General features: G+C 46.1%; 1 protein-coding gene across 2 annotated transcripts in view; it reads right to left on the reverse strand.

The window, feature by feature from the left end:
* GRIN3A (glutamate ionotropic receptor NMDA type subunit 3A) overlaps positions 1-18,674 on the reverse strand; it is a 75,546-nt gene extending 56,872 nt beyond the window's left edge. The window contains exons 1-2 of one of the 2 annotated variants that reach the window (XM_074569079.1): positions 18,438-18,674; positions 17,504-17,693 (exon numbers count right to left, since the gene is read on the reverse strand). In XM_074569079.1, the coding sequence (XP_074425180.1) occupies positions 17,504-17,587 (84 nt within the window). In that variant the 5' untranslated portion in view covers positions 17,588-17,693; positions 18,438-18,674. Of the gene's footprint in view, positions 1-17,503 lie in introns of both variants that reach the window. The other variant, XM_074569078.1, reaches the window with a different exon arrangement.
* Positions 18,675-19,749: the final 1,075 nt, after the last annotated feature.

Consider the following 19,749-nt stretch of genomic DNA (forward strand, 5'->3'; position numbering starts at 1 on the left):
CACTACCACCTGCCAGAAGCTAGCACTAATCACAAGACACTGGCCAAACAAATGTAATTCTCTTTTCCTTCGGCTCTGCCTGTGGCAAGGGTGGTTGATCCCGGTATCACATCATCAGGAGAAGCTCATCAGCCTTCCCCTGTAGATCCATTTCCTGCTGCAATTCCATAAATGCACCATATGGACACATCACTGCTGGTGGCAATGGACCCCGACAACAGCCCGTGTGCAGCAGCTCTACCATAAAGAGAGAGCTTTTTGCCTTACTGCCATCCCTTGCCCAAGGGGCAAGCTCGCAGCGGAGGCCATCGTCCCACCGCTGGTGGGGCTGGAGGGCTGCATACACTTCATAGAGCTGACAAAGAAATTGGAAATTCATGCTGCATTGAAGAAATACAAGATCTTCCCTTGTTGATGGGAAATTTGACAGCATAGGGACAAAACCAGCTCAACACACTAGCAAAACCTTTGGTGGTGGGGAAGTTTGATATAATTTTTACCCTTGTAGAAAAAAACTAGCGAGGAGTAGCTGGACAAACTGTTGTGATGGAACTAAATACCGATTTTACTTCATTGTAAATAAAGTTCTTCATCCTACCTATTTATGCAAAAACTTATTTGTACTGCTACTTTACGTTACTTGAGGGGGAAAGGGGAAAAACTGTTGTGGCAGGTTAATAGGGGTTGGCTTTCCGTTATGAGGAAGTAATGAAAGTAACAGCAACAATTTAACAGGCTGGATGTTACTGATGTAAGAATGCTTTGCAGCATGGAAATGAGGGGAAAGGCCTTTATAAATCTAGTTTTCTTTACAATACTGGCTCTACCTTCACTGCTGCAATTCCTTTACATTTCCACTGCCTCTGTATCCCCCTCTTATAAAATAACCCATCTTCTCCTTAAAGTTCTGTAGGGTTTGCGCAACTGTGACAGCTGAAAACCACTACACTCATTGCAAAGCACCAATTACCCAAGTAAGTTGGGTATTTAATTTATTTTTTAAGAGCTTTGTGCTTTAGGAGCTGGTAGGGCTGCACATTTCTGCGAGTCAGAAGGCTCTCAAACACTCCGAACCAAATGAATCCATAAAATCTTGTCTGTGCTTGAGCTTCCTACTGACATACGACACATTTTCTTCCTCACAGCTCAGCTCTTCCTGCCCTGACCCCATGGGATGACGCGCGTATGGATGCTATGCCCTCTCTAGGTCAACTGTGGCATCAGCAGACGGCTGATGAGTGATCACAGCCGATGAAGAGACCCTCAGCTCCTGATAATGAACTCTATGGGCGTTTTGATGCGCATGGGCAGCCAGATCAGGCTCTCTGCAGGTAGACTGGGTGCAGTTGGGTCAAATGGCATCTTTATTTGCATAGCTGCAAATCCAAAAGCATCAGATGTATTTATGGGTCAGCCTGCATATGACTGCCCTCCTCAGCTTATAAACTCTCGAAGCACAGCAGCCGTAACTCATTTTGAATGGCACCTCGATCATCGGAGCCACCATCCTTCCTACAGCCTTCGCCAGTCCAGCGTTACGGACTAATATCACAGTCCAGTCTAGCACTACCAGTTCTATGGACTAGAAGAAACAATGACATTTATGAATTTAACAAACAAGACTGAAGTTTATGAATTTAATGATCTGGGAGCCAGTCTTGAGTTATGCAAAACACATCGAGTTAGGTATTCACAAAATTGCTTCAGCATAATTGTCGGCACGTGGATTGTTTGCAAACAGCTAGCACAAACTACTTAGTGTTAATCATTTGTTCCGTGACATAGTTAGTCATGCACTATTTCTGCTTCTTGAGTGGGTGATTGTATCCTCCTAAAGGAGAGGGTAAGAACCAGCGAAAATGAAGCGCGCCCTGGGAGTTTAACATGGATAAACGCTTGTGATAAAATACGAAAGCGTCATGTCTCACTAATCTCAGCAAGATGTTTGCGTCTATCCATCTCCATGCAAATAACCCACGATGACTGTGCAGAGTCTGGTGAACCAAGCCTGGGGACGAGGAATTCACGTCGACTATTTTTGGCGCTGTGATTTTTAACTCTCCGAACAAGGGGAAGTGTTGCAGAGGAGTATCTAATTCCCCCAGTCAACCTGGAAGGAAGGGATGACAGAACACCGCTCCTGTGAGTTTGGCAAGAACATACGATCAAAGCTTCTGTCTGCAGGAAATGGTGCTGCTTCAGGAGAGAGAACCTATAATAAAAAAATCACAAAAAATGTATATTCCCTGAAGAAAAAGGAACATATTTTTTTTCTTCCCTGTTTCAGTTTCCTCTGTTTACATGATGCTAGCACTTTAATGCAAGTCTTGATCAGTCTCCCAAAAGATAAATTATACTTCTACACATTTCAGTGACCTGGGATGGATATAAGGAAGGTGAAAAACCGTAAGCTCTGAATTTTGTTGTAATATTGCTGTGATATTCTGCACTGACACGGCGGCTGCACTGCCCTGTCTAAGCAAGGGAACTGATATATTCTGTAAAATCCCCTGCCTAAAACCCTTTACCAGGTACCACACAGAACACCAGGATGTATTATTAATAAATTGGAATGAAACAGCCAGCCAGCTGTGAGAATAAAAGGGAGAGGACACTCACAGAAAGCAGGATCTTTTGTGAAAGGTTTGCTTTTCTTTTCTGAAAGGTAAGCAGCATTTGTTGGGAGACCACTCTTAAAATGACTGAAGATTTTATACGGGCTTAAGCATATTGATGGACAAACACGCGAACTGTTAAACTGGGGGTGGGGGACCAGGCAAAGAGGTGTGAAGGCTGCTGGAACAACATCCTCCAAGCTCACGGTGAAGGCAGGAGGAGTCACCTCACCAGGAGGGCAGTGTCGTTCTCCAAGCCCTTGCCATGTTAGCAGACGTAGTAAAGTCCTCCACAAAAAAAGGTTGGGTGCACAGCAAGGAACTTACTCTCTGGGCTGGCTGTTTCTTCCTCTCATCGATAGTGCTCTTGGAAAGGATGGATGCTGCAGCACCACACAAGAGCTCCAACGGTGACCACACCGTGGCGACGTTGGGCAGTGGTCAAACGCGCAGACTCGGCGCTTCGTTTACAGACAGACAATGGGCCGCTGCTGATTTTGACAGCCTTGGACAACTTTTAACCTTCCACAGGAAACTTCTGACAAAGCAAAGAAATTCAGCTGGACTTCTCCATGCCTGGACTGGTAGACCAGTAACTATTCCAGCATTCAGCCCAGTGTATTTTCCCATCCAGTTTTTAGCTGGGTGGGAGAAGACCGAATCTCCCATTTGAGTCCCCTGTTCAACGGTCAGACTGCATACTCATTTTTCCCCCTCTAGCTGACAATAACAAGCCATTTTGCTGCTTATTATTCTCTAATAAGGTTGTAATAATTTTGTATGACTCTCGGAAGACATGCATTTGCTCTCATAGTGCTGGCAGAATATGGATCCACAAAAAGATTGTCTGAATTATCCTTGATCTTAGCCAGTGAACAGCTTTCTATAGACTTCTAAGTGAAGGGAACTCTCTGGTGAAAATAAGGCAAAGGCAGGTAAAATTAAATGTTTAGGTTGATAAGTTAACTTAGGAATATAGTTTTAATACTGCAGCAACAAGCCACAGATCCTGTTGGACTAGTTCCTCATCCTAAGCAAAGCCGCACCACGCTCAAAACAACAGGAAGTCTGAATATAGCTGTTTCGGTTTTTTAATGATGGCAATTGCATCAGAAACAACACATAGATACTCACATGAATGAAATGATTCGCTTCAGCTGTGCTTGTTCTCCCCAACATTTGCTTTTCATGAACATTCCAGTAATCAAATTACACTAGGATAAATGCTCATAGAAAATGAATTGCAAAACCGAACACTTGCAGTATTTGCAAGTTCCAGCTTCCGTGTATATCTCCAATTCCTGTGTTCATCAGATTGGAAGAGAAAAAAAAAAATAATCACACGGCTTAGCCAAACAACCAAAACTGTATCTCAAGCTGGTCCCTATTCAAAGCCAGTGAAGTAAATGGAAGCACTTCCAATACATTTTTTGGAAGGCTCTGGGATGCAGTTATTCCTAACGCTTATATTGTTCATGCTTGTTCCAGAAATTTCAGGTGGTTTTCAGGCAGAAAAAAGTGTCTGTGATTATCAGATGTATTATTCACTGTGAATTCTCACTTCATTTTCCTCTTAAAGTACACTTCTGGGGAGGAACACAAGAGCAGTATGATCTGGGCAACAAGCTCCCATTCTCTGTCAAGCAAAGCATCTTTCTTATGCTAATCATGTGGTACACTGCATCCCACCACAGGTCTCAATTTGCAATTTATTCTTTTGCTGTAAACCTGGAAGGTTTGTGAATGCCCAAGGAGGACATCGCAGCCCAGCTAACTTTCACATAACTACACGTTACATATTTATATGCACTGTCAAAATGGTGGGAAGACATGAAACCGAGTTCCACTGGAATCTAGCAGGCTGAGCTATTTATAAATAAGTGTCTTATTTTTGGTGCTCTTCAGAGAATGTGATGAACAGTGAGTGATGAGCAATTTATGTTGCTGATCATTTGTATCACAATAGAGCCTTGCGGTCTTTTTCTGGAGTTAAGGCTCTGTTAATTTAGGATCTGTATTATCCTACAGTGGAAGACAGGACCTCAGAAGAAAGACGAATGGGCAAGATTAAGAAAGGGTGAAATGAGCATGCCACACTGAAAATGGAAGAGAAAGAAAAGAAATGTAGTAGAAAATGGTGTAGCTGTAAAAAATTTGAGGGTTCCTGGGGATTCTGGGCATCAGTATTCAAAATAGACTGATCCCTCATCTCTCTCTCAAAAGAAATCCTCAGTGTGAAGGAATCCTTTCCCACAAGTATTCTGCACTGAGGGATTTTCTATTTATACAATGAAAGATAACATTAAACAAAATATGGCATAATGAATTTGAAATAAATGCCGTTAGAAGGATTACATGCGTTAAAGAGATCTTGGGGGTATAAATGAATGAAAAAAGCAGGTTTTAATTAACAAGTGTGTAAGTACCCTGTACAATGTAAATAATTCATGTGTATAAAAAGATGATCATAAGGGTGACTGAATAATCATCATTTTGGCTTCCCTGTGTTGACTGCTGATGCAAGATTCCTAATCAGAGGCCACAAGAGTACCGTTAACCGTACCAGCCTATCCACCCTGTTTCTACACTGATACACCGTGACATGAACTTTTAAAGAGGTGGTTAATAAGTGTTTGTTGGTTTTTTTTTCTCCCCCAAATCTCTGAGGAACAAACACTGATGCTGTGTTTTATCGTTTCACGCTCATTAGCCCTGCAGCAGACAATTTTATAGATGCCAGTGGGAGTTTGGCATGAGCTGCCCCCCTGTCTGGTCGGAAGGTAACCGGGAACAGCAGCAGATCTTTTGCCTGTCACACCAAGCAGGGCAATCGGTTTTGCAGAACTGGCAACAAAGGGGAGGAGTGTGCGAGGTCAGACACCACCTTCTTCTGCAGCCCTGGAGCAGGGAAGTGTCACTAAGTGTTACTGGTGCTGGGTGACTGGGGAAAGAGAGACGGCAGAAGAGCGGAGCCTTCCATCAAAGCGTTGCTTGATTTTATACTCTGGAAACAAGAATAAGCACCTGGAAACTCCTGTTTGGCAGGTGCAACAGGGTGCAATGACATCTGAATTTTTCATGTCTCGAAGCTTAAACCCAAAATAATCCATGCTTTTTGCTTCAACTATTTACCTATGTTTGCCTTGAGGCTGTTACTGGGTGTACATATATTTGTCCCCTTGGAGCTCTATAGTTTATCACCTATCACGTGGAATTTAAACAGAGGAAACCCAGGCACATCACTCTCCCACCTTGTTGCCCTTCCAATGTTGAGGTAAAATTAACTCCATGGTATTAGCATATTAAGAAAATGTTAATCACAAGTAAAACAGCTTCAGTACACTCGTGAAAGAGGCCAGCTATCAGCTCCGAGTGAAGGTTACATCGATTTTTCTCCATGTTCTGATGGTTACGTTGAGTATAGTAAATTCTTAAAAACAACTGTTCTCCTACAGGGAGCTGTTTAGCTGATATATATGAGTGAGCCTTACACGCTGAGAAAGTGATAAATAATTACGCTTTCATCTAAAATAGCACCGGAAAATGATCAAACTGTGAACTCATAACACTGACTTTTCATCTGATTTGAAAAAGAAAAAAAGAAAAGTTCTTTTTAAGCATGTTTGAGTGAGTACGCTATTAAGATGAGTGTAATGTAACTGCTTTATCAGTAGCATCATCGAGAGAGCCTGGTGCATAATACAGCTGCTCTTTCTGGCTATTAATTGCTATGTCTAATAGTTCCTTCCTTGCAACAAATGCAAAACTTCATTTTTAAAATATCGGTTTATGCTTGAAGATCTATCTCGTCTTTTAACTCTGTCTTAAGTTAGAAAGCCTTGTAAAATGTCTTATGAACAGCATGGGCAATCATTTCCTTCACAGTCTTAAAAAAGCTGGAAGTGGAATAGCATGCCTTTAGGGAAATACTAAGAGTTTAAAATATGCCTGTGCAGCATATTCATAGATTTTTATAATGCATTTCAAACACTTTCCACATTGTAAAATAGGCCTTGGAAACGATCATCACAGATGAAAGCTGGTGAAGGAGAAGTAATAAAAATACTGTAGCAAGAAAAGGAAAAAATGGTGTCTGCTGCTGAATTCCCTAACATTTGATTTCTCCTATATAATAACAGCAATCAAACAATCACAGTAATTTCCCCGTTTGCTGTGCCTTAGTGGCAGCTGAGGGTGCACCTGTGTTCACCTTCACTCTTCTCCCCTTCCTTCTCCACCTCCCCATCTGCTGCCTGCAGCCATGCAGATTCAGGTGACTGAAACATTTCAGACAAAAGTTAATTAGCCAGCACACGACACACCAGATCTTTTCAAACTGGTGCCAAGTGGAAACCTTCCAGTCAGCTCTGGAGGTCTATCCTGGCTCCTGCAAGAGTGCCGTCCATGGCAAGGGAGACTCCATGCAGCGGGGCACATCTGAGAGGCTCAGCATCATCTCTCAACTTGCTGGTAACGCCCTCGCACACCTCACCAAGATAGGGATGGATGCTTCGCGCAGCAATACACACATGCTGTTTAACATCGGTGTCGGCGACATGGGCAGTGGGATTGAGTGCACCCTCAGCAAGTTTGCCGCTGACACCAAGCTGTGTGGCACGGTCGACACACTGGAGGGAAGGGATGGCATCCAGAGGGACCTGGAAAGGCTTGAGAGGTGGGCCTGTGCGAAACTCATGAAGTTCAACCAGGCCAAGTGCAAGGTCCTGCACTTGGGTCATGGCAATCCCAGGCACAAATACAGGCTGGGCAGAGAATGGATGGCGCGCAGCCCTGAGGAGAAGGACTTAGGGGTGCTGGTGGATGAGAAGCTGGACATGAGCAGGCAATGCACGCTTACAGCCCAAAGAGCCCCCAGCATCCTGGGCTGCATCAAAAGAAGCGTGGCCAGCAGGTCGAGGAGGTGATTCTGCCCCTCTACTCCACTCTCGTGAGACCCCACCTGGAGTAGCATGTCCAGCTCTGGAATCCTCAGCACAAGAAGGACACGGACCTGTTGGAGCAAGTCCAGAGGAGGGCCATGAAGATGATCAGAGGGCTGGAGCACCTCTGCTATGAGGACAGTCTGAAAGAGTTGGGGTTGTTGAGGCTGGAGAAGAGAAGGCTCCGGGGACACCTTACAGCAGCCTTCCAGTACCTGAAGGGGGCCTAAACGAAAGATGGGGAGGGACTCTTTATTAGGGAGTGGAGCGATAGCACGAGGGGTAACGGTTTAAAACTGAAAGAGGGGAGATTTACATTAGATATTAGGAAGAAATTCTTTCCTGTGAGGGTGGTGAGACACCGGAACAGGCTGCCCAGAGACGCTGTGGATGCCCCATCCCTGGAGGTGTTCAAGGCCAGTCTGCATGAGGCTTTGAGCAACCTGGTCTGGTGGGAGTTGTCCCTGCCCAGGGCAGGGGGTTGGAACTAGATGATCTTTAAGGTCCCTTCCAACCCGAACCTTTCTATGATTATATGATTCTAATGCTCTCTGCTTACACTGACAGGATATATATCTATATCTATCTATATGTATATGCTACAGGGATGCAAGATGCTTGTGAATGGCTGTATTGTACCACGCTGTGGGGAAAGGATACAGTAAGCTCAGGACTGAACGGTGAACATCAAGCCTGAACCTTGAAGGTTCAGGCTTTTGAAACCTTGAAGCCTTTTGAAACCTTGCCTACAGCCAAAGACGAGCCCCAAGGCCAGCTGCACGTAAACATTTGGTTGCTTTACCCTGCAAAGGCGGCATGTAACAATTATGGTGGTTTATTGCAGTTTGTGGTCTGCCACGCTGCAAAGTCACTTCTTAGTTCTTCGTATAGATGTCCATAATTACCAAGAGTAATGTTAGTAGCTCGATGTGACAGCTGTGAGGCACTTGGGGCCAGATTGTGAACTTCTTAGTCACACTGACGAGGAGTCCCTTGCACAAATGGCGTTGCTCGAGTGTGATTTCCTTAATAAATGAATCATCTATCACTGCTGCCTACTCAAGCTGAAATCTTTCTCCCAGTTCTGCTGTTACTTCCACCATCTGCACATCCTCTCCCCATGGTGGTGAGAAACGATTTGGCTGATTGACAGGCTGTCTGGTAAAATGTGGAGACCTTCAGGGCCAGACCAGAAGTAAAGAACAGTCGCTGATGTCCAAAGCTGCCACTGTGCCTGAACTTGCTCCCATTTGTTAGGAAATCCCTTCTGGGTACCTATTGGTATGACGCCACCTCTATTCAAGTGACCTTGGTCTGTCTCCTGGCGCTCTGAAATGCAGACCAGAAGATGTCAGACCCCAGCTGCCAGAGCATCAGGTGGGACTGTGTCCTGAGATGCCCAGGTGCGTCTCTGTTACAATGATTCTCATCACCAACAAGGACAAAAGGCTTCCACTAATTACACCCACCCACACCAACACCTCACACCCTTTGCAAGAAGCCCCTCTGACAGCAACAATAAACCTCTACCTACCTTTGATCTAATTCTTATTCCTTTCACTGCTTCCTAGATGTTGGCTTAGCCGTTCCCTGGGAGGTCTGCTCTATTTTTGGGGGAAGCATTATTCACTGGAGGTAACCATCCTTAGCCAGGGATCAAGACAGCGCTGCTAATTCAACCCTGACTTGGGCAAGATGTTTCGGTCTGTGCTTGGTGGTCCCAGCTCTTTGTATGGTGCTTTCATGTAAAATTCAGTTCCCTTGTTCTTATGCTTCTGGGAAAAGTAAAGAGACAGAAAAGGGCACCTCTTCCTTTTTTTCAATTCACTTTATTTTCTCCTTCTCTCCCTGTGTCACTGGCATTTATGTTTCTAGTTTTCTTGCTTTCTTGTTTCCTCCTCTTTCTTTTCTCTGGCTCCTTTCAGCTATTCAGAATAAACTCTGCAATAGCTATTGGTACTGCAGTGAGATTCGGTGTACTCTCAATCAAAATGAGAAGATGATCCTTCCCCTCTCTAAAACCCCTTCAGTAAGATCTACAGAAACATGGATTTACAGCCTGAGTCTTCTTTGAAAGAAAAATCTAAATTTTTAAGAGAAACTGTGCTTTTTCCAATTTTCTGCTAATTATAATAAGTACATAAATTCTAGCCATGCTATGCCTGGATTTCTTTAACGTTAAAAAATTATATGGAAATCCGCGGAGGAAAAGAATAGAACACATGAGATAAACACTTTATTTGATGGCTTAAAATTGTAACTAAATCCAACATAGCCAAAAGTTCTAATACTGTGAGTTTTCAATATTTCATGGGTTTCAATAGTAACTAACTCATTAAATATACCCTAAATGAAAACACTTGTAAATAGGCTTTGAATTCAATTGTGAGCATTGAATTGAATAACATAGAGCATGACAAGATCTTTGGCTGTTTCTAATTTTGATAGTTCTGCCTCCATTTTAGTGGAAAGATGAGGTGCTTTCTCTGACTTTTGTGAAGACATTCTTGGGGGAAGTTATACTGCACACCCCAACCTCCATTTCTAGGGGGTGCTTTCTTTGTTAATAATCTGTTTGGTACCATAACTTTTGTATTCACATAGCATCTGCTACCAAATTGTCTTTAAATTTGTCTTTTTTGGCAGAATTTTAATTTTTACTTAGTGAATACAGCTAAGGATTCTTTGGTGTTTCTTCTGATAATGCATGTCATCAGTAAAGTAATAATCAATGATTTACCCTGTCATAGTTTAATCACTCATCACCAAAATGAGTTTGTTCAGTGTATTATGAAAGACCTCTTCCAGGCTATGCAGTGAGGAAGATGTTGCCTTGTGAATACCCAGAACAGCAAAAAAAAAATCAAAAGAAAACATAGTGTATGCTATTGAATTTGATGTTAACTCAGCTTTTTCTGCATCAGAGAAGCAGTACAGGATGAGGAACAAGAAACTCTTGCTACTAGCCAGATCTGATATTTTCTCCAGAATGTATGATGATATCATGAGTACAGCGAGGAAGGAGACTAATAAAGAACAGCACATCTCACTACAAAGCGAGTATCTTGGCTTTTGAGTTTTCCTATCAATTCAATATAGATATTTGTTTTCCATTTATGTAGGAGATGTCTACTGGTACCGTATTTAACTACAAGAATGACCTTCCCTCTACCCCATTCCCAAATCTTAACTCTTCACCACCCTTTTCAAATGGAATTGATATAATTGAAAATACAACAGAATTTATAAAGTTGACTAAGTGATTTGATGAAACTTGACAGAGCTGGATGTACTTCAAGAACAAAGTGACCATTGGCATAATTTTATCTAAGGATTCCCAGAGTCAGATACCTTAAATAATTATAGACTCAGTGCACATTCTAAATCTGGGTAATAACCCCTTGCTATATTTAAGATAGATTGCCCACTGTTGACTTGAAGCCACTCAAACGAAGAATCTCTGGTGTATGTATTTCAAATAGCACTGCACTATCCAGTTTCAAAGTCTATAGTACTCATATTAAACCTAACTTTGAAATCAGCAGACATTTAAACTGTGGCATGTCCAATATTTCCTTAAATAATAATTGCCAGGAAAATAAAAATGTATGGAAAATTATTCATGGTGCATAACAGTGTGAATGGTGGTGGTAACCAAGCCTCACGGTTTATATTACAAATTACAAATACTATAAAATAAGAACATCTTTATGCTATCTAAGCTAAGTGTTAAAGAAAAATTAGGGTAGTTTAAGAACGCTGCTGTAAGATTTCACTGAGACTTGGGTGGTAAGGAATACTAAGTAACTTTCTAGTATTACTAACAACTTCCAAGTCTTGGACTAGTATGCTTGAAAACACTTTTTCACCTCAAAAATTTGCTCCTCCATAAGCAGCAAAACACCTGGGAAAATAATACATTCTCATACCTCGAAGTGTAATATACATTTACCATATACCACGCTAAAATATTCTAAGATGCAAGATCCCTTAAATTCAAAAGCCCAGTGGCAGGACAGTGAATTCAATGGGTTTCTGGGGGATTTCTTTGAAAGGAGAGGGGCCAGAGACAGCACTGAAAGGTGCTGCTTGGAAAAGTTCACCCTAGGAGAGCTCTGGCTCATTCTGTCTCAACGGGATGTCAAAATTAAGGATCCAGGGGTAAGAACTGAGTAAAAATACTTTCACCACTTTCCTGCATTCTGAAAAGGGATCTTTTGCAGTTGTGATGAACTGAATCCTACTTAACATCGTAACTAGAATAAAGAGACTAGTTCTTTTTTTCCTTTTCATTGTCCCATGCTTCTGAGTATGCAAAGCTTGTCGATAGAGGAACTATCCTTAAATTAGTCCCCATGGGTAGGGGGGCAGCAATGTTCTGTTTTACATGACTGGATGCCTTTAGTGGTGTTCTAAATTGTTTTTAAAACCAATGACTCTGACAGTTTAGGAGACAAGGATGGCTTTTTGTGTTATCAAGGGTGCAACACGCAGAGAAAACAGACCCTGAGCATTAAATGAGGTGAAAAACCGCAAAACGCAGAAGGTGCCAATACAACTCCCAAATGTTATGCCAACGTCACTTTCACAAAACTTGAGGGTTTTCTGACCCCAGAGAAGAATATAAACGAGGACTCCTTTCCCTTCCACACACATCATTTATCAACTTAAAGGCAACAGGCAGAGTGGCTTCAGCTGACAACACAGTGAACCACGAAAACTGGGCCACTCTCGTAGCTGACAATGTTCAACACTGCACAGGAGCACGAGTAAAACCATTCTCAAAGTCGCAACCTGAGGACAATATTGGGGAAAGGCGTGTGACAGGCAGGAGATTGGATCAGTTAGCAAATACTGTGTAATTGCATTTTAACAGAGGACTGTTACAATGAGGAGACCTCTCACATGACGCCAGGACCACCACGCTGCCAGCAAAACACCGGTTATGCCTCTGAAATCTGTGCTTGAAAGAATTAATGGCTCTACAGGATGCGTGGCTACGGAGCAAAACTGTTAGTTACACAAAGCTTTTTTACATTAGCTGGCAACTTAAAAGGAGTCTCTCTCTCTACAGCAGATCTGTGGCCTGAATTGTGCAAGTTTCAAAAGCTCACTATAAGCAAAGCTGCAGAGAGACCTCTGGCTGAAATAGAAGCAGCTGAACATTCGTTTGCACATCCTTTCAATTTCCATCCTTTTTTCCCTCAAGGCACCTCTCACAAACCCTCCTGAAGTGCACAAAAGGTATGTGCCATGCTATTTATGCAGCGTGAGGTGAGGCGGGTTGGTGATCACAGGGAAAGACTGAATACGTATTCCTCATCTACACAGTAACTAGTACAAACTTCAACATTTGGGCTAAATCAGATTAGCAAATGATAGTCTGAATTACCAGCGCCTGCAGCTAGGCACGTGTTTTGTAGTCTTTCCTGGAAAATGAGATTTTTAAATTTTTATTTTTTTTTCCCCAATCAAAAATACTTTTCTGCAAAAATGCAATTCTGGATTGAAGGAGGGAGAAAAGTGTCTTTGGGCACTGAGTTGGACGGAAGCTTTTCCACATGTCCGTTCCCTTGCTGTAATTTCTACCTGCCCTTGCTAGTGCTCTGCACGCCCAGTGCCTTGCAGGTCAGTGACTTCTGGGGGTACCATACACACAGTGGTACTCCTGGCTATTTCCAAGAGGGAAAGATGTATAATTCTCTACCCAGAGTGGTTTGATATGTATAAACTATAAAGCTGCTTTCAAAAGAAAGCTTAATTCCTTTAAAAAGAAACCAAAAATTAAATGCTACTGGCTAAAGTTTCTTTTCACAGCATCTGTTGTAGGGCTGAACTTGCTCCTTCACCAGGAAATTCATTGTTTAACCTAAAACTTGATTTATTTGTTCTTCTGACCCTCTCTGAAGTCATAGCGGTAATCAGCAGTGCTGCAGTTCCAGTTCCTCGGGAAACCAGATAAAGCACGGACTGGCTGAGCAGGGACTGATGATTCAGATTTACTTTATTCTGTTTCATTGCTCTGAGGTTCCTTTTCATGTTAAAAGACATCAGAGCTACTGATTTATCTGAAAGCCAGTGAAAATACTCCCTAAGTCCTGAAGTTCAGAGAACGCTGCTGCAAACATGATCTCCCCTGTGTTTCTGATAGTATCACCTACAAAATAGATATTACGGGCTATTCTTCCCAAACTCTTGGCTCTGAACTGTAGTACTAGAAGTGATATCACTGTATTTATTTATGGCTCATGTTCCCTGAATCTGTTCCCTGTTTCATCCCTGGGAAAAATATTAATGACAATGTCAGTCTTGGAATGAAAAAATAAAGCGTGTTTCTTCACACAAACACATGTAACGTGATGAGCCCCGACTCAACAGCATCAGGGCTTGTGAGCTGCTGCTTCCAAAATAATGATCTGTCACAGCTTCAGTGCAATTTGCATTTGTGTTAGTAGTAAAGAAATCCAGTGGTTATTTTGCTTGCTGAATGATAGTGTTAAATTGTTACTTTTGCTTACTCAGAGTGTGAAAATTTACTGAAGTGACACTAAACTCAGAAAAGTAAACAGCTTTTTTCAGGTCACAACAGCGCCTGGATTTACTGTCAGTATATGTCAGTCATTAAATGACATATACAAATGAAAATGGAAGAAGTACGTCACATTTTACTATGTGTAGCATCCCTTGAAGCCACGTGTGCGTTTAGCCACACACAACCCTGAACCTCCAGCAAAAGCTGCTGCTTGTGAGAGAGCAAACACTGTACCACACTTGGTGATGGCTGGTGTCTTGTGATTGCTAATTGCCACGAGGAAAGACTGTTTGCTCTTTTTTTTTTTTTTTAACTTCGGGAGAGTAGAATGTTTAATGAGGAACAGACTTTTAAAGACCCTCACGCAACCACAAAACTTTGGAAAACACTGTAGGTATCCCTTTCACTCTAGTTGCCCAGCTGTGACACTGAATTTCCTCTCGAGGCTGCATTTTTGAAGTATGTCATCAAATGTCACGGAGGCAACAGACAGTATTATTGAAACATATTTCAGTTCTGAATCCTTATCTTCATTTTCATCTTAAGTATTGCTTTTCACCATGTTAAGGAAGATTTGCTCAAAGATCAATGTGCTTTTCAGTTACAATGAATATCCACTTATTACAGACTTCTGTATGAAGTGATAATCACAGAATCACAGAATTTTTCAATGTTAACATGCAGCAGCAGTACAAATGTTGCACGTGTACATTCCTGTCCTGGTGTAATGTGGAAAATGAGACCCCGTTAAACAACTACTACCTTAAAACCACCCTAACAAACATTCTGAATGCAGAGGAGAAGCAGCTTGAGGCAGCATCTAGCAAACGTCGAGTTCGTCAGTGTGTCTGCTGTGCTCCTCATACGGCAGACAGTGGGAAATGCTCTTCAAGGGCAAACAAGTTTTGGGTCTGCTTCTGCTCCTGCCTGGAAGAAAGCTGACTGCAGGCAGCCCCCCAGCGTGTGTGGGGTGGTGTTTGGGAGGGAGGGTGGATTGCTCTGCCAAAGTACCAGCGGGACGGGTGACCCCAGGGAGGGTCATGCTTCAACATTTCAGAAGCAGAGTCTTTTCTTCCTGACTTTTCCTCTCTGAAAAACTGCATGCTGGGCCTATTAGCAAAAATCTGCCTCGCCTACAAAGATGTCATTTACACTTGCCTCTTCCGAAACTGCGGGTCAGTAGAGGCAGCCAGTCTGTGGCTCGGGGCCAGGAAGGTGGGAGGTCCATGGCATGTTCATTTCATGCCAGTACTGGCATGGGACTGTTGAGGGACACAATATCCCTGACTGCAGCGGGCAGTAAGACACCAGAGGCTGCTCAGGCCAACATCTCTGGGGTCCCCGCCAATATGCTGTTGAAAATCGTGTAACTCTGGGGAAGTATTCAAGGTAAGGCTGCCGGAGCATCGCCTCCAGAGCTAGCCTTAAAATGCTATTTGTTACGTGAAGGTATCAAAAAAGAGTGGTCAGAAGATGTCAGGCGCTTCAAGCCAATCTTGAGAGACTAATATACTTGTATTACCTGCTGGCCTTTGAGTAAGGCTGAGATTTTTTTAAAATCCACAGAGCCTTGAAGAATGATTTTTTTAGCTCAGCTGAAAAAAAAACCAAAACGGATTCTATTCAGCACAGGTTTAATGTCAGGCATTGGTTTCACTGTCATTGAAGACAATGACACTTAAATGTCTGCTTAAAAACAAAGTCCCGATTTGGACAGATTGATCCAATTGGCTCCCCACTGAGAACAATTTGAAAGTTAAGCAGGAGCTTTGAAGTCTGTGGAAAGGAGCAATGACTCTAACCCGGTGCTATATACATCTTCTGTCCTCAGGCAGCTTTGGATGAATTTAGACCCATCTCCAAGACTGAAGAGAAAAAAGTTCTGACTTTAACAGACAGAGCAAGGACATGCTGCGTTCAGGATCTGGTCTTCAGGTAGCTTTGGCTATTGGCTCCAGCACAACTGTGAGTGTAGCTGCAAAGCTGGTAGATGTTACTGAGAAAACCTGGACCCTATTGGCACCTAACATGCATCAGTAGTGGCATTCAGTGGCACTGATTACCCTTGAGCTTCTGCATAAATCTACAGAAAGCTGAGTTACATGGGTTTTGCTGAGGTAGAGAAAACTAGCTGAGTTCAGAACAGCATACAGCAGTCACACCGTCAATTACAGACTAGGAGATGCCTAGCGTGGACTTTCTTTTCCTACCTTTTCTGTCACAATCTAACACAAAAAAAATACAGAAATCTAACACTGAGCCAGGCTGGGTTTTGTATTTGCTTTTGCAAAGCAAATTCAGTTGGTAGTCTTTTTTTCTGATTACGTTTTGAGAGCAAAGTTGAGCTATCTCTTTTTATATAAAACAACTATTTCTCCTGGCTACTTAAATGGCAGCTTCTGCCATTTTACTCATCAGTTGCCTTGCATGGGCCACACAGGACAGAGCATTTTTTTCCAACTCTTCTGCCTGAAGATGATTCCTGGCATCAAACACCCATTTGCAAAATACTGAACTATCACCTTTTTTCCAGAGTGTGTAACCCTAAGTTGCCATCTCTGTTATGACAGAAAGTTTACCTCCCCACGGATACTACTAAGTATACAAGACAGCCTCAGGCAGTCAAACACAACAAATTTAGTTTTACTATTTTTTAGTTTCTACTCTACACAATCAAACACAGCCACAGACAAACTGTAGTTTCTACTACTTTAGTTAGGCAATTAGATTTAGCAAGAGCCTGATCTTGCAGCGACACGTGAACTACAAGCAAAGAAAATCCTAATGCTTCAGATAGCTCAATGCAAAGTCAAGTTACAACGAACGATTACCCCAAGAAGTGTCATCTGGTGAACAAGCTACCATGCCCACACACAAACAAGCACAGCATTTAGAGCAGTAATAAACAAAGTAATAAATAAACACCCCGAATGCTCGTTGTAGCTTTTTTTTTCTTTTTTTTTTGCTAACAACCTTCTTTTGGTCTGCGAACCGTGTCCTTCTCCAAAAGCCACGCACAGGACCTCCAGAAAAGCAGCTTCTCATGAGCGCGTGTCCTGGACCCCCCTTTCTCCTCTCAGCTCTACAACTTAACGCGGCACACGACTTCGGGCTCACAACTTAGCTTTTCCCACCGAGCTCTACCTTTCCGCCCAGAGGATGCTCGTCCCCCTCCACACCAGGGCTGAGGGCAAGGGCCAACACGGGGGAAGGATGCAAGAGAGAGAGGGGACGACCAGAAAAGCGACTCCGGCGGCCCAGGGGTCCGAGTGCTTCTCCCCGGGCAGGGCTCGGGCTGCGTCCCTCCCCACCGCGACCGCTGCCCGGTTCCCACGCCCGTGGGACCCCGACCCTTCCCCGCAGGGTACCCGGGGCTGCGGGGAGGTGAGCCCTGCCCGCTCCCCCCGGCGCCTTACCGGGCTCCGCCGGGGGAACTCGCCCAGCACGATGCTGACCACGGGGATGCGCAGCGCGGCCGAGATGAAGTCCAGTTCCAGCATCTCCCCGCGGCTCTGCGGGAAGGCGAGGATGGCGGAGACCCCCTGCACCACCACGGTGTGGCAGAGGCTCTGCAGGAAGGAGACGGGGTCGTTGCTCCAGGAGGCGCTGGGGGAAGAGAAGGGGAAGAGGGGCAGGTCGCCCAGCCCCGCTTCGATCGCCATCACCACCTCCAGGGACAGGTTGTAGGGCAACAGCCCGGCCACGCCGTTGAGGTTCGCCACGGCCAGCAGCAGCGCGTCCCGCGGCGAGGGCGAGTGGGGCGGCCGCCGCTCCCCGCCGCCCCCCGGCCGCCGGCCCCGCGGCCCCGCGGCGCTCCCCACTTCGGGGCTACCGCCCGCCGCCTCCCCCCCGGGCCAGGCGGCGGCGCGGGGCTGCAGGTGAGTGGCCCCCACCCTGACGGTGTGCCCGATGCGCCGCAGGATCTGGCAGGGCTGCGGGTGGGACGCGGAGCCGGGCACCGCCGCCAGCACCAGGGCGCAGGGCGGCAGCAGCAGCAGGCACGCCCGCCCCAGGAGACCCCGCACCCCCGGCCGACACATGGCCCGCAGCCGACCGCTGCTTCCCCCGGCCCCGCCGCCCGCCTCAGCCGCCCCGCGGGCGGCCGGCAGCGGCATCAGCCGCGGCGGGCGGCCCCCGCGCAGAGCCGCCCCCGCCACCGCCCATGGGGCCGCCGCCGCGCCCACGCCCCGGGGCTGGATGCGGAGGGGGGGCGAGGCTCGGCCCCCCGGCCCGCCCCCCACGGACCCGCAGGGATGGAGCGGCACGGCCCCGGGGCGGCCCGCCTCCTCCGCCCTTCTGCCCTCCGCAGCCCCGGTCCCTCGCAAGCCCGGCTCTCCTTTCCGAACCCACCGTGCGCTCCCCTGCGCGCCTCCCTTGCAGGACTCCCCCCCCTCCAGCTGCACCGCGCTCCCCTCCCCGCCTCCCTCGCAGCCCCCCTGCCCAATTCTCCTTTCCAGCCCCGCAGCCCTCGGTGCGCTTCCCCTGCCCGGCTCCGGAGGCGAGAAAAGTTGCGGGTCGCTGCCGGCGGGGCTGCGGGCGGTCGCTGGGCTGCGCTGCGCTCCCACCGGCAAGGGAGGGCGAGCGGCACCGGCTCCTCCCCGGGCAGCCGGGACTTGTAGTCGCCGCCGCCGCCCCCGCGGGCAGCCCCGGGAGGAGGAAGGAGGGTTTTCGGGGGATCGCCCGTTCCCCCCGCGCCGCCTGCTTGGTCCCCCGGGGACGCGTGCCGGGACAGCCCCGACGGAAACCTCTGCCCGGGTGTTGTCGGGGCTCTCCCCGACTCACAGCGCCGGAGAAGAGACACCGGGTTGCTCTGTCCCTTGCCGGGGAGGGGGTCCCTTCGCCCCCCCCGCCCGCCGCGGCGCGTTCGCCGGGGAAGCCAGCGGTGGCCGCGCTCGGTGCCTTTCTCATGCGATGCTGCCTCAAACCGAATCGTTTTTCGGCATGTGGGACCCGAGATCCCTGCTCGACAAGCCATAGGCACTTTATAAAATTGCGTTTATGATAGAAAACACTTATTCTAAGAGAAAACAGGGCAGAGCAGAGATGGGCGTTTGTGCGCGGGTCTGGAAGGGGCTGTGGAAAGTCCCGTCCATGTCTCGGTTCTGGTAATTGCGTTTAATCGTGGGCAGTCGGGAGCCGCGCTAACCCGAGGTCTGAGACTTTAATGCTCCGATCGGGGCACTGGCACGCTCAGCGAGGTGCCTCTGCTCCGTGATAGATCTCCAGGGCCTTAAAGGAAGCCCACTCCCACAGCCACGTTGTCCTTCAGAGGGGAATCACAGAATCACACAGAATCACAGAATGGTTCGGGTTGGAAGGGACCTTAAAGATCATCTTGTTCCAACCCCCTGCCATGGGCAGGGACACCTCCACGAAATAACCTCGCGGCTCTGCGCAGCAGTGGGGTGCGGGCAGCCTACCGACACGGGGGACGCACAGGGACTTGAATATATTTTCTGCCTGTGTGACTCCTGTCACCTTTCCCTGGCTGATCCAGCCCTGTTTGAATGCAGTGTGGTTTCCTGCTGTCTGCTGTCCCACATGGAAGGACAGTCTGAGACCTTCACTCCTGGAGTGGTTAGAAATCTTTTGGTCCCTTCTTCCTGAGCAGTATACCTTGACCTAGTGCTACCCTTATTCTTTAACTCAAAGAGCTCTTCAC

The sequence above is a fragment of the Larus michahellis genome, chromosome Z, assembly GCF_964199755.1.
Source record: "Larus michahellis chromosome Z, bLarMic1.1, whole genome shotgun sequence".
Classification (NCBI taxonomy): domain Eukaryota; kingdom Metazoa; phylum Chordata; class Aves; order Charadriiformes; family Laridae; genus Larus; species Larus michahellis.